This window comes from Astyanax mexicanus, chromosome 15 (genome assembly GCF_023375975.1).
Source record: "Astyanax mexicanus isolate ESR-SI-001 chromosome 15, AstMex3_surface, whole genome shotgun sequence".
Taxonomy (NCBI): domain Eukaryota; kingdom Metazoa; phylum Chordata; class Actinopteri; order Characiformes; family Acestrorhamphidae; genus Astyanax; species Astyanax mexicanus.
The window spans coordinates 34,923,938-34,939,437 of NC_064422.1; the positions used below are offsets into that span (position 1 = coordinate 34,923,938).

The window sequence follows — 15,500 nt, forward strand, 5'->3', positions numbered from 1 at the left end:
GTTAAACTACATAGTTTATAATATCCTTAGATAATTAATATTCTTAGATCATTTGGGCTAGTGTATTTGTCATTTCTGTTCCTGGGATAGTAAAAAAGGGGAAAAAGATACTGTTATCATTTAAGCATTCGATGAGATTTTATTGTCATTCACATCACATGTGGAAATTGTATTCACACTGTCTAGTTAAACCCAAAGAGAAATGGTTAAAATAAATAAATATATAAATAAATATATAAATAAGACAAAAAAAATAAATAGACTAAAATTAAAATAATAAAATAGATAAGATAAATACATCAAATATAAAGGAGCAGGGAAGTAGTGAATTAGCAGCAACATTAAGTATCTGAGTATATGTAGTGCTGTGTAGTTTAAATTAGTTAATATCGTATAATAAACAGTAAAACATGAGCAATAATCCTTATTATTATTTTTTGGAAGTCCCTCCCCTCAGCCTGACGGAGCGTTGCTACAGGAAGTGATGTCAGAGTGTTGCGCTGCTGCTGGAGTCTGAAGGTAGAAGGCCTATGACAGCTGGGGATCAGGATCGGAGAGAGGGGGTCGAGCCAGAAAATCCACTCCCATCTTCATGAAAACGGGACAAAATGTTCATAAAACCTATAGGAGCATAATATACAGACTCTGCGCTTTATTTTAAGCCTAATATTGTGGTGTTTTAGTCACGGATACATTAGAAAAGGAATGGTGAAATCTGAACTGCGCCGGAAGGATCCGAATTTTCCTCAGGGATTCGGGGGGGTTGGAGTAGCGTAGGGTCTGAAAGATCGTAGAAAGCTTCAGGTTAGGCTGAGAGGTTTTGTTTCGTTAGGGTACAGGTTTTTAAATTTGAGCGTTAAGTTAATTTCTGGGTAATTGGAAAAGCTGTACATAGCTGCTAGCTAGTGGATAGCTAGGTGTCATCAGAGAAATGGAGCTCCGAGTGGGAAACAGATACAGACTGGGCAGGAAAATTGGAAGTGGATCTTTTGGTGACATCTATTTGGGTGAGTATTAATTTTAGCGACATATCTGATTCATTATGTTAAACACGACAAAATGCTAGCTTACGTTAAGAAAGTAGTATTAGAAACGAATGTCTCTGTGCTTGCCTGTTAGCTAGCTAATTAGCTGGGTAACCTAACATAAGCTAAGATTAGCTAACCTAACTACATCCTATAGCTGCTGAGATGTTTGGCACAACCTAAACTAACCTAGCCAGTATTTTCATTTAAATCGTGTTCTTATAGTATTAAGATTAAGGAGGACATACATGGAAACTAGTTAGCTAACTAACCTAGCTAGGCTATATTTATCCAAACCTGGTTTTGACACATACCTCTAGAGCTGTACTAGCTAGGTTAAAGGTGGGTGTAATTTTCAGCTTTTTTTTACACAAGCTAGCTATTAAGTTGGGATATCTAACAGCTAGTTACTCAAAAGTTAAATTTGAGTTAGTCTCCCACAATAACTGTCAGCCTTTCAAATGTCATTTCTAATATTCTTGCTTTCATTGGTCTATTTGCTCAAGCTACACCTTATGTAAACCTGCCATCTAAATTGACATTAGCTACTGACAATAACAAATGTGTTGCTGGGTTTTTTTTCAACCCACTATGGTGCTGGACAATATGGCCAAAATGTACATCACAATCTTTGTCTTAAGAAACTGTTGGCTAACTTAGCTGGTTAACCCAACTGAGATGTTCTGAGATGTTCTCACAACCTAAACTAATATATTTCATTTTTAAATCATGTTGTTAATTTAAAGATTTAAGGAAACATGCATAGAAAAGGTACTTGACTAGATAACATAACTGTATCCAAATCTGGTATTAACACACACCTTTGGTGCTAACTAGCTAGGTTGAAGGAGGGTGTCAATTTCAGCTTTTAAAGTCTTGAATAAAACACACCAGTTTAGCCCCAAAGTTGCATTTATACAAGGCATTATGTTAGGTCATCTAACTAATTGAGTTAGTCTGCCACAAAAGCGTTATCTAAACTAATGTCAGCCTCTCAAGCTTTATTTCTGATATTCTTGCCTTCATTGGCCTATTTGCTCATACCACACCTTGTGTAAACCTGCCATCTAAATTGACATTAGCTACAGACAATACCAAATGTGGTGCTGGGTTTTGTTCAACCAACAATAGTGCTAGATTAGACAGTATGGCTAATCTAACTGGTTAACCCAACATAAACTAGGTTAGTTAATCTAAATCAAGATATTGGACTCAACCTATAGCTACTGAGATGTTCTCACAACCTAAACTAATATTTCATTTGTAAGTCATGTTGTTAATTTAAAGATTTAAGGGAACATGCATAGAAAAGGTAGTTAGCTAGATAACCTAACTGTGTATTTATCCAAATCTGGTATTTACACATATTTACTGAGCTACACTAGCTATGTTGAAGTGGTGGGTATCATTTTCAGCTTCTAAAGTCTTGACTCAAACCCACCAGTTTAGCCCCAAATTTGTCTTCATACAAGCTAGCTTTTAAGTATTGCTAACTAGCTAACTAAGAAGCTAAATATGATCTTAGCTATCTACACTACTATCCCTCACTTATGGTAGTCTCTCGCAATAACAAGGGTTATCTAAACTAACTGTCAGTCTTTCAAATGTCGTTTTTGATCTTCTTGTCTTCATTGACCTATTTGCTCAAGCCACACCTTGTGAAAATTTGCCATCTAAATTGACATCAGCTACTGACAATAACAAATGTGATTCTGGGTTTTGTTCAACCCACAATAGTACTGGGCAATATGTCCAGTGTATATATCACAGTGATCAGTGTTTTTTAAAGCAGTCAATTCAATAAGAACATTTATCACAAGATCAAATATATTGTCAATTTCTAACCCACAAATTAACTGTGTTTCATTGGGAGTGACCCAGCATAGTTTGTAACCCGGTTATTCATTATCTGGAGCACAATCCTTTAACAGTATAGTGAGCTTTACCTGTCTAGACAGGTTTAAGGTGAAATCAGAAGGGCCACTCCAGTCAATGATGTCAGCTCAGCTGATTTGCCTACATTGACATGACACAAAATGACTGCTGCTAGTTACTGTTGTAACCATATGAATGTCCTCTTACTATAAATGGCAATGTGGTGGTGCTGGGCCATGGTTTTGAGTGGACAGTACATATTATCCATAGAATTGAGGCCTATAATCTATCTATATTTATAGTTTCTTTTCCTTCAGCATGTCAAGTTTTCTTTTTTTATATATATAGAATTATTTTCAAGTATATTAAAAAAGACTAGGTTTGCTGAAACTACTATGTACGTTTTTTATGAATGTTGTCACATAATGGCTGTATATAGTTCATTATGGAAACTGAGAGATGAAAATATCTGTCTCTCAAATGGGTATTAAGATCTATAGGCTATTCCATAATGGGGCTAAAGCAATTGTTGAGTAATCTGACGATTATTTTTCAGATTGCTCGATTAGTCAACGATTATTTCTGCCATGCAGTCCATTTCTGCCTCCTGCGGGTATGGCTCCTGTTTCTAGCTTTCTCCATTACTTTCAAACAAGAGAAACAGCTCAACAGATGATTTTTTAATTTTAGTACACTTCCACCTTCTGCTGTAATGCTTCAACTTTTACCTGTTCCTCTTATTCACTTAACATTAGTATTATAATACTTATATTAATATCCTGCCCCAGCAAGGTATAATCAAAGCGCGCCCAGTGCAAGTAAACCCTAAGTGAGCCCCCATTGCACTACTGCTCCCAACACTTTGTGTATTGCATTGTAGCTACGAATCAATGACATTTGAAGTAGACAAATCGACATTGTCGATTATTGTTGACGTATTATTGAGGCGTTAGTCATTAGTTACTACTTATACGTAGTTACAGGTGTATCTATAGATAGCATATGGCATGTAATGACATGGATTTGCTAAGACTCTTTGGCTGATAACTGCACTAAACAAAAAGAAACATCTAAACAGATCTCATATTTCACATTTGTTACTTGCTCACAAATTAGAGATTTGTGTTTCAATTAGAACCAAGCAACAAATAAACAGGAGGTGTAAATGACTAGTTGACAGTTGTTAGAACATAATTTACTGATGCTTCTTAATCCATTTTAGATTTAAACCCATATGGGTGAAGCATCAGTGTAACCCTTGACAGGCACTGACTCCATGTACCACCTATATCCAAAGACATTTTCCTCAAAACCAAAGCTGAAACACTATTCAGGGTCCTATCAGTTTCAGGACTGAAAGCATTTTTCAGCCCCCCCTGCCCATGACAGTTTCCAACAAAACCACACTTGCCAGAACAAATGGCCTATGAGCTGCCCTGGCTTTAAACCCCCATTAACTAACTAATGTCTTGGGTTATGTTGATTAGGATACAAAGGGTGGAAAATGATCCCTGATCAGTTGTGCCACACCCGCTGTTTAGTTCCAGATCTTTGCAGATGTTGAATGGGGTCTGTGTGAATTGGGAGTGGGTGTTGCTCTTTCAGACTTCTTCCCCTTAGGCAGTATAGTTTTGTAACCACACTTGTGCATTTTTTTCCCCTGTTCTGCACTTCATCGATGCCAAGAGGGATTTTTGTCCTAATCAATCTTTTATAAGCACTTGAATATGTCAAGTTGTGTCATTATCTGTACACTGGCTCACTTCAGCTAGTCTGATTGAATTTGATTGAGTTGTCAGAAGTGCCAGGTAGGATCCCATTCAACCAAAGTTCCTGTCCAGAATCTTTCATGGATGTCTTTCCAGAGCCTTCATAATTTCCATGTCCATAGCACTCCCTTTTTAAGTTAGCTCCCTCACCATTTGGGTTTCCCAGTATGCCTCACACGCGTCACTGGGCACTGGGAGAGCCCCAGGTGTGTGACTCACTCGGAGAATGATTCCTGTGTGCCTTTTTCATCCAGAATTTCCTGTTCCTCTTCCCTCGCACCACTGCTTTAACATGCTGCTACTTACATAACACTCCTGTATTTAGGAGGTGTTAGTTTTATGCTATGAAGTGCCCATTTAGTGACAGTCAGCACCAGCACCATCATCACATGCTATAGGCTCTAGTGTGTGTAGTGGCTCTTTACATCTTATGCAACAGTGTAATTTGATTTTAGGCAACTCAGTCTTCCTCTTATAGTAGTATAAAATTGCTGTTAAATCACACTTATTCCTAAGCAGAGTTTGCATGCTTACATATACAGGAAAATGTGTACTTGAAAGCAGATGTGTGCCTGTTGAATCGTACCATATGGAAACAAGTTCAGGCGCTCCAAAGCATTTAATTGGATCTCCTTATGTAACAGGGTATGTCTTTTATTGGTTATCTTTACAGTGCCTCTGGAGCTGTGCTGTAGCCAGACAACACTGTTCTGTTTACAGAGCTTTCAGAAGGGGATGGGCCTCCACCTGCTCAATGGTTCAACAATGTTGACCAGAGAAGAGAATGCCTGCACTTGCATGTCTATCTGATTGAAAGGATTAGGCCATATGGCATGCAGGTAAAGCTTCTCGTCAAGAGTAGGAGCTGATTAGATCAGAACGTGTTTACCCAGGTACTGAGCAGGAGCCGGGGCCCTTGTTTGTATTTGAAACACATACTTTCAATTACAAACCTGAGTAACAGGTCTTTCAGTTTCTCCAACTGAAGCAGGAGGCCTGTTTGGCCTTGGTTAAGTTTTACAGGGTAAATTGTCTGAATAGGTTTATATTTGAGATTTGAGTACATCCTTTTTCGAGAAGCAGAAGACTCAAATTTGACACAACATAATGGAGGGATGTAACTTTACTGGTTCATGGTATAAGCTATATTATTATTTTTTTTCATAACACCACATTTGGCTTAATTTTTTAAGGAAAGTCAAAGGCATTTAACTAATACACAATCCCAAACTATATTAGTATTATATAGTGCTAACCTCAGAGTTTGCTATTTGCTCAGATGAAAGAGGCAGCTTGTGCTCCGTCATTGATGATCACAGCAGTTATTTTACTATACATTGTATGAGCTGCTTGAGTTGCTTATTTGTTCTACTTATTTCAGACTTGACAGGGTAGTATGGGGTATTATACAAGCAATGCATGAAAACGCAGTGAGAAAAGTATGAAGAGAAAAAAAGATGTTACTTTTATGAGAGATTGTTTTGGTTTAATGTTTTGATTATTCATTTTGATTCATTTTAAATAAATTGGCTAGCTCTAATGTCATATGTTGTGAAATTCTGGACATGCAGTGGTTTGACACTGATGTAATGGACAGCTTTTTGTTTCGGGGGCCTATTCTGATCACTGAAGTGAGAGGGGTATCTGGTTAATGATGTAAAGTCTTTTCTCCTTAGTTCTGTAGTTCCATCTAGCAGTTGAACAAAGAACTGCAGTGCCTTATGACCAATGGGTTTCTTTAACATTTTAATATAAACTAACTAGAGAAATATCAACCAGTTGTGTCTGTTGTTGAAAAATCAGTTGATATCAATACATACACAAGCCATAACACCACCAACATATTTTTTTCCATCAGTGTTCTCTACGACAGAAATCAGAAGCCCTTACTTGGTCACTATCCAGTGCAATACTTGCTACAAAGTGCTGTCACTGTGTGGTTCACTGCGCTATTAGGTCACTGTTCCAACTTTTCAGTCATCCAAGTGGAATCTCTTGACTTGTTCACTGGAGATACAGGCTGCATTCATCATTCAGTGACCTCTTTCAGTGTCTTAATGAGTTTTTCTTTTTTGTGTGTGTGTGTCCACTTCTCTCTTTGTCTCTCCTCTCTCTGATCCTACCTCAGGCACGGACATTTCTGTTGGGGAGGAAGTCGCCATTAAGCTGGAATGTGTGAAGACGAAGCATCCTCAGCTTCACATAGAAAGCAAGATCTACAAGATGATGCAGGGAGGAGGTGATGTAAAGAAGTTCTATGATTTTAAACAAGTTATTTTTAAGGGCTTTCAGACACATTAGCATTCACTCTAAAGGACTGGCAAGAAGCCCAGAAACCATGTTGGTTTAGGTGGGTGAATTTGTTTTGGATGCATTTGCCTAAATTAGCTTTGGGCTTATAAGTAAGAATGAGATTCTGAACAGAAGGTTGTGTTACTGTATACTAATGTATGCTTTCTGTCTCTTTATTTCACACTGCAGTTGGTATCCCAACAATAAAGTGGTGTGGTGCAGAGGGGGACTACAATGTGATGGTGATGGAGCTTCTGGGACCCAGTCTGGAAGACCTCTTCAACTTCTGCTCGAGGAAATTCAGCCTTAAGACTGTTTTACTGTTAGCTGACCAGATGGTGAGACATACCGCAAAATAATAATAAAAGAGTTTAGGAAATGGGTGGAGCTGGTATTATATCACTGTAAAAAGTCTCCTGAGCACGGCACTGAGCTCATGTGAAACTATTTGTAAGCCTAGAGGCAATTGTTAGCTCATTGACATTTTAGGAAAGATGTCTGAGCACATTTTGATTTGAGAATTCTTATAATTCTACAGCTATTGGTGCCTGTATTATGTATATGATGTATAATGACTTAAGTACTTATATTTTGAAAAAATAGCTGACTTCTTTTATGTGACTTTTTTTTTTTTTATTCTAAAAAGATCTCTAAAGTATATAGAGTCTTACAGGTTTAGTTGTATGACCTAACATTGGTATAGCGTTTGTTGACAGTGGTTTACATATCTTCTCTACAGATCAGCCGTATAGAGTACATCCACTCCAAGAACTTCATCCACAGAGACGTGAAGCCTGACAACTTCTTAATGGGGCTGGGGAAGAAGGGCAACCTAGTCTATATCATTGACTTTGGTTTGGCCAAGAAGTACCGTGATGCCCGCACCCACCAGCACATTCCGTATAGAGAGAACAAAAACCTGACTGGCACTGCTCGCTATGCCTCTATCAACACTCACCTGGGCATAGGTAAACAATCAGCCACGCACATTTACTGAGTTTTTACTAGGCCTGCCACAATTTTTGTGCTATTAACTTGTGTAATATTGGTAATATTGCTCCCCTTAATGTTATCTGGTGTTGGTTATCAACATCTTTGTTTCACTTATGCTCTGTTTGCTAAATGTAATCAAATTTTCCCTTCTGTGGACAGTAGAGGCAATTCCTCCAACAAAGTGCACAGAATTTTTTTTTTTATATAAATGCCATTGATTTTGAAAGAAGCACTGAATAACCATGTGTCCCAGTTAGGCCTGTCAAGAAATAGAATTTTTTTGGACGATATATTGTCTCAGAAATAATTGCGATACACGATATTTTTGTAATTTTAAAATTTTAAATGCCACTGACATAAAGATAAAAGAATAGTATACACAACTATCATACGCTTTTAAGGACAATAAAAATTAAATGAGTTGACACTGTGTGTAAAGAATTGGTCAGTTTTTTGAAGCAGAATTGGCAAAAATACTGTTCATTATTATACATGTGAACAAAAATAAAAATAAACACAATAGACGATATCATGATCATCATGTTTTACTGAGGTCATGTTCAGTTATTGTACAATAAATCGACAATGTAATTATTGTGACCGGCCTATTCCTAGTGCTTTATTTTGTATAATGTAGCTGTTTTAAACTTGCACTGATAGTCCAGATATGGCATTATAACTGTTAAGCGCTTTTAAGTTGGTTCTCTTATAACCATATGGATAAAGTCAAATAACAAATTGGCATTTTTTTTATTTCCTAAATTCATGATAGGATTTTATTTCTTCTCTGAATGCAGTTAGGTGGAATCACTATCCATGCTTGAGTGGTCCTGTGTATATTTTTATCTTATTGGGAGCACCGCTGTGTGTGCACATGTGCAAATACTGCCTTCCCTTGACATGACTGCCTGCTCATGCGTACTGCAGCAGAGGTCTCTGAGCTCTTTCCTCTAATGTGCTTCCTTACAGTAGTGTGTATGTGTGTGTGTGTGTGTGTCCACAGAGCAGTCCCGGCGTGACGACCTGGAGTCTTTGGGCTATGTGCTAATGTATTTTAACCTGGGCTCACTGCCATGGCAGGGTCTGAAAGCTGCCACAAAGAGACAAAAATACGAACGCATCAGCGAGAAGAAAATGTCTACTCCTATTGAAGTTCTTTGCAAGGGCTACCCATGTATGTATTGACTCTGATGCTGCTCTTTAGAACCTGCATGTCTGATGCTGCATTCCATTTTAACTTTCCAGTCGGAAATTTAAGCTGTAATGCCCTCAATAGTGAAAATTCCTACTACTTTATAAGTTTAACAGGGTTCAATATTCAAGATGGCTGCACTGCATATGAACAGTAGTAAAAGTAAATCGCTTCAATAAGTTTCAATTAAGCTTGCACCAGGTTTTCACTATGGTTTATTCTGCTACTCAGCCACAGACATCTGTGCATAATTGAAGCGATTTTGGCCAATTGGAGCACTTAATTTTCACCCATCTCACGCTTCACTCAGAGAGATTAATGATGAGTTTGTCTGAGTAAGTGGCCACTCATGCGGTCACCCTCTTTATTGCGTGACTGGTTAGCAAGGACTCTAATCCAGCTAGCTACCTATCGAGCCATGCTTCATTTGATATTTAGATGTGCAAAATACTTAGAATACTAGTGTAATATGGTATCAACTGGCATCTCTAATCTGTGACGTTAAAATGTGAAAATATTGTGGTTGGATTAGTCATAAAACACTGGTAAAAGATTGACAAACCAGTAATGACATAATTTCCAGCTGTCATTCAACTTCCGAGTTAAATGGAATGCAGCGTTATTCATTGTTTAAAAGAAAGACGTTCTGTATTAAAGCTGTTAAAATGTGCAAATCACTGAGTGATTTATGTTTGCCTTCCTCCAGCTGAATTTGCCACATACCTCAACTTCTGCCGCTCACTGCGATTTGATGACAAGCCTGACTACTCGTACCTGAGGCAGCTCTTCAGGAATCTGTTCCACAGACAGGGTTTCTCATACGACTATGTGTTTGATTGGAACATGCTTAAGTTTGTAAGTAATTTGTACTAATAATCATTTTCTGCTTTTTGTGAATGAAGAGCAGAGCATTTATTAAACTGTGTTCAGTACAGTAGTGCCTGTACAGCGTTTTAAGACGGTCTGTTGTAACTCTCTCACTAAGGGTGCTAACCGTGCAGCAGAGGAGGCTGAAAGAGAGAGGAGAGACCGGGAGGAAAGGTTGAGGCACAGCAGGAATCCAGCCCCTAGAGGCATTCCATCAGCCTCAGGCAGACCCCGAGCCACACAGGATGGTGCACCCCCAACGCCCCTTACTCCAACCTCACACACAGGTAAACACAGATACTTTTTCACGCTTACCATGCATTGTGAACTGTATTGCTGAATCTGTAATATTAGAGGTATGCAGTCTCAGTCGAATGCCAACCAATGACTAAATACTGAAAGTGAAAAAGGTATATTTTGATATTATCGATTAGCTTCGTCCGTCCTGTTAATGTTTAACTCGTAGAACCCAAGACAACATGCCAGTATTCTAGGCTTCTTACAATTCCTACATCATTATTGTGTTTATTAAGCAAAGTTAATTTGGAGTTTTTTTTTATTTTTTTTATTGGTAACAGCTTAGTTTAAGGGCGAGAAAAAACAATGGTATCAGGTTGGTGAGTGTGTGCAGTATAGTACTACACCTACTAATTTTTCTAATCTCTTATTTGACAGCAAACACATCCTCACCGCGACCTGTAACCGGCATGGAGAGGGAGCGTAAAGTCAGCATGCGGCTTCACCGCGGGGCCCCAGTTAATGTGTCCTCTTCTGACCTGACCGGCCGACAAGACACCTCCCGCATGTCCACGTCACAGGTACAGGCTAGCCCTGCTCCTGAAAAGCCCACAGAAGGCCCTGGCACACGCACAAGGCCTGTCTAAAGGCTTCAGCATTTAGAAAAACCCTTAATAAACGAAAATAAATGAAGGAAACCTAACATCTGACTGTGTCTAAATATGCCTTATCATGTATATAATGTTTTGAAATGCAAGAATGCTCTTTTTTTTATTGCACTTTATAATAATTATAACAAATGTGCCAGAATTTGTCACAGCAGTGTTTGATATCACTGCATATTTTAGTAAATGTCAATCATTTGTTGGACAAATTTTGCTTTATAGGCATCTTTGTTGCAAACATAGGAATTGTGTATCAGATTATATCTGATGTCAGAATTAGTCATAATCCATTGCTGTACACACACCAGATGTCATTTGTATACAGTAATACATATACAGAATGCTTTTCACTATTACACAACTCTTCTCTGACGAACCGCCCACCTACAAATCAGTCATGGAACGAGAAAGGGTGCTATAATGTTCTCTTTCTTCACCTCAGAATAGCATTCCCTTCGATCATCACGGCAAGTAGCTGCTCGCAATGTGCTTGTGTGATGGCAGCAGCACCTGGTGAGTTTTACACATTACATATCTCAGATTTCTGTTTGCATTTTATTGCAATCAAATCATACCGTTCTTTAATTGTGATCCTGGAAATGCACAGAATGTGTGATTTTTGGATTCTGTTTTTCTTGTTTAAGATTCACTCTTCATGTCCCAGAAGCCTCCACTCTGCAATACGGAGTGCAGTGGTCAACCCATCTGTACGCGGCTGATTGATGGCTCTGCTGTTCAAAAGCGGATAAGCAGGGCTATCAGTCTCTCTTCAATCGACATAACCAAAATGGTTCAGAACCAACTTGACCTCTTTAAAGGTCTCCTTGCTCTCTCTCTCTTCTCTTCTCTTCTCTTCTCCTGTCTTTGCTCTCTCTGTTTTCACTCTGGTAAATACACTATGTACACACACACACACACAGATTTGTGATCACTTCTATCAAAGGAAATGTTTATAGACAGACCCAGCAGAGACTGCATCAGCCAGCCAAACTCCAGTGTCCTCGACACTGTTGTCTTTCTTCATACTAGTATGTTGTCTGTACATCTGCACTGCTTTTCATAACCTTTTCCGTCCATTACGTGTTTTAAGGGTTTTTCCCTAAGCTAATGTATTTAACTTGTTTAACTGATTCCTTTTTGTTGTACTGTATTTTTTAAGCTTTCCCATTTCAAAGTTCCTTTCTTATAACATGTTCCATATCTGGGCTTGTTATAATTTTATCTGACCAATTATAATTATTTTATTATATTTTGATAGCCCTTTCTTTAACTGGTGGGTGGTATAAAATGGGTTCCTATTGCATGGTCTTACTGGTGTTTTCGTATGGACAGACCGCTAAGGGGCCAAAATCTCATTGTTTCTTAGTTATGAAACTAATCCGTCACTGCATCATGTGTTCTGCAGGACCATGTGAAGCTCACCATCCTGTCTAGCTTTCTTAACTGCTGTATATTACTGCCTCTCCCTTGTTGTATCACTTTTTTCTATTTCCAAGCTGTGAAAATTGTAATATATCCATGTAAATGTTTTTCATTTTCACTTAATAGAGACTATGAACTAGCCACAAATCACAAACTGTCCTGGAGCATTAGGGGTTTTCTTATTTTGCACAATGCCAATAAAATAAAGTGCTGGACATCAGAAGGATTGCCAAGTATAAATCTAAAGCCTGATTTTAAAACTTGAAAGGAGCATATTGGAGGTTTCAGAAGGGCAGGGGAAGGAACATGCAAGTTTCAGCTTGATTGTTTGTAGATGCTTTTTTGACTAAAGTCAACCCATGCTGAGGTTGTCTTTAGTGAGATGATGCTGCCTCAAAGCAGTCCAGCAGTGTGAAAGGTGAGGAGGGAATCCTGTCTAAAGAATGTTCCAGCACTGATGTGGCTCAACAGATGTACCCAAAAGGTAATTCTGGGTTCTATGCATCAAGCTTCTCAGGGAAAGTGTTCTGATCTGAGCTGCTCTTATTGTTTCGCCACTTTGACATCCTAATTAATAACGGTGGATTGGAGGGAGCTGCTTTTTGATCAGTGTCCTTGCATTGAGATGTCTGATGCGTATGGGCCTTGCTCATACTTCCTTCTAATGTACCCGTTACATCTGAAGAGAGCAGATGTCTCAGGCCGGAATCGGTGAATAGCGTCACGCAGGTCTTTGAAGCCCATGGCCATTTTGGGCTCCACACTATTGGTCTTGTGAAGTCATGCCAATCTATGAGCCCTACTAGAATTTGTATCACTGTATTTGTGCACCTTTTTGTGTACATGTGTAAATAAATGAAATACTTGTATTAACGGATGTCTTTGGGTTTTATTTTATTTAATTTCTTTTTCCCCATAAAGCTGCACCATAGATTTGTTGTTCTTGTACGTGTGGCGGGGGAAAAATAATCTAGTTAAATATAATTTGGAATTGCTAGTAAAGTTTGTGGGCATTATTGCTTTGGGATAAGATATTAGATGAACTTATATAAATTATAAATTATACTTATGGAGAAATTATACTTTTCTGAAGGTAAACCTGTGCCCTGTCTGCCCTCTAGTGGTGAATTCAGGTAATTTGGAATATGAGTTCAAGAGTCCATTTGAAGTGTTTTATTCAGCTGTTTTGACTTGTTAAATCTGAGTTTTTACAATGAAAACAACACCATCCATTTTCTTCATAAATATACAAAAGTAAATATACAGCACTTCTAATAAATTTGTTTAATCGTCTTTTAACAATTGAATCTTATCCAGATTATTTTTTGTTTATATCAACAACCCTGCTAAAAAACAATCATTCTTTCATACCAAGAAAAACATAGTTCTATTAATAATTAAAAGCTTAAATAGTGCAATAAAATTCGTGTCGATGGATGGAGAAGTAAACTTTCAATCATACCTGTAGGTGGCATCATTTTTCAACTAAAAGTTTTTCTGTTGAAAGAAAGGAAAAAAAAAACACTTGTCAAACAGTGTCTGTCAAAAACAAAAAAAACTTAAACTGACTACTTTACAAAATATAGGAATCTTCTTTTTTAATGATTTGTACTACTTTAAAAAGACCTGAATCACATTTGCAAAAGATTTGAACTGCTTTTCAGAATACTCATCTCTTTTCAATAGCTCCAGATCATGTTTAAAAACCTGATTCAAACTATACTTTGCTTCTACTGGAGATAAAATCATTTTGAACACTGATTCTAATCACTACCAAATATTTAAATCTTTAAAAAAAATTCAAACAACTTTTTAAAAAACTGTTCTTGAATCTATGAGAAGACCGAACCCCTCTAAAGGGCACAGAGCACTGCAAAAATATTTTAAACAGTGATTAAAATCTTATTTAAATTGTATTTGAATCTTCAACAGTGAAGATAGAACAAAGAGCACTTGAACGTTTACTCAAGTACATGTCTAGGTAGCATCCACCATCTTTTTTAACGATTAGTTTCCGTCCCAAATCACCTCCGCTTGCTGCTGTTCACCTAAAGAGTCTACCCTCTGGTGATGTCAACAACACGCAGTGCAATTGGGCGAGAGTTTTATAAGGGCGCGCGATTTAAAGAGGCACGCTATTAGGGACACAGCCAATTTCTCAGCCTATAGTCCACCGCGCGCTCTGCACGTAACATACTAGCAACATAAACACCACAGAGAAACTGAGACAAACGAGAGAAAAGTCCTGCTCTGGGTCTTCATTAAGGCAGTATCTGCACTTAAGAGTAAGTAGCTGCTATCTAGTCCTTTCAAACACCATTTTTGTCCTCACGTGAAGATTTTGATTGTTTGAATTTACGATTCCACCTTAAATACTGCTGTGGCGTCGCTCAGGCTTTAAATTTAACATATTTAGCTTTTAAGGTGAAACAGAACATTCATATAAGAATACAGGTGTAGTTTTGTGTGGACAGAAATCTTTGCACAACATAAGCAGAAATAAACTCTTAAAGCACTTAAGATTAGTACAGACTCAGTGTAACACGTATGCCATATTAAGGTGGGATAAAAATGTTATGAAACTAAAAACTTTGTGGCTTAGTAGTAAGAAATTACCTACTCATACATGAGCACTCTGCAGGTATAAGGAAGTTAAATGTAAGACTTTTTAAGTCTTTATAATACCACTGAAAAAAAACTAAGGCCATTTTCAAAATTACAAAATACACCAAAATACATTTAAAGGCTTTACAGTAAATTTGTGAATATTGGATTTTAAACAATATTTACACAAAAATTAACTTGCAAATAAAATCTTAACATTGCAACATGTGAAAATAAAAGCAAAACTGTTTACTGTCTAACACTTTCAAGACCCTCAGATTTAGATTGTTGGGTGGCCTATGCCTTAAACGTTAACAGGTACAGCTCTAGATTGTGTATGGTAACAAGAGCATTGTGTGTTTTGGCTAGCTTTTAAATTTGCTGTATAATATGTTGTTTTGGACCCCAGACTATTAATGATATTATGTGATATGTGCTGCATTAGCTGGTGTAATGGGTTTTTCATTTGTGTACTGTAGACATTATAGTAAGCAAGAAAGATGCTGTAAGGATTGTACAACTGTGTTTTACTGGTTTACACCCTGAAAAAAAAAACATC

General features: G+C 37.7%; 2 protein-coding genes across 2 annotated transcripts in view; both read left to right on the forward strand.

Moving 5' to 3' along the window:
* Nucleotides 1–500: 500 nt before the first annotated feature.
* Nucleotides 501–13,210, forward strand: csnk1db (casein kinase 1, delta b). The gene is made up of 10 exons (XM_007259648.3): nucleotides 501–1,007; nucleotides 6,798–6,908; nucleotides 7,151–7,299; nucleotides 7,701–7,929; nucleotides 8,958–9,128; nucleotides 9,853–10,001; nucleotides 10,132–10,300; nucleotides 10,689–10,831; nucleotides 11,358–11,428; nucleotides 11,560–13,210. Exons 1-9 carry the CDS (start codon nucleotides 932–934, stop codon nucleotides 11,388–11,390), a joined length of 1,230 nt encoding a protein of 409 aa, XP_007259710.1. The 5' UTR covers nucleotides 501–931; the 3' UTR covers nucleotides 11,391–11,428; nucleotides 11,560–13,210.
* A 1,308-nt stretch (nucleotides 13,211–14,518) lies between these two features.
* Nucleotides 14,519–15,500, forward strand: part of ccdc57 (coiled-coil domain containing 57) — a 55,661-nt gene continuing 54,679 nt past the window's right edge. The window contains exon 1 of the mRNA XM_049464919.1: nucleotides 14,519–14,622. The gene's annotated coding sequence lies outside the window, so the exon portion shown is untranslated. The remainder of the gene's footprint in view (nucleotides 14,623–15,500) is intronic.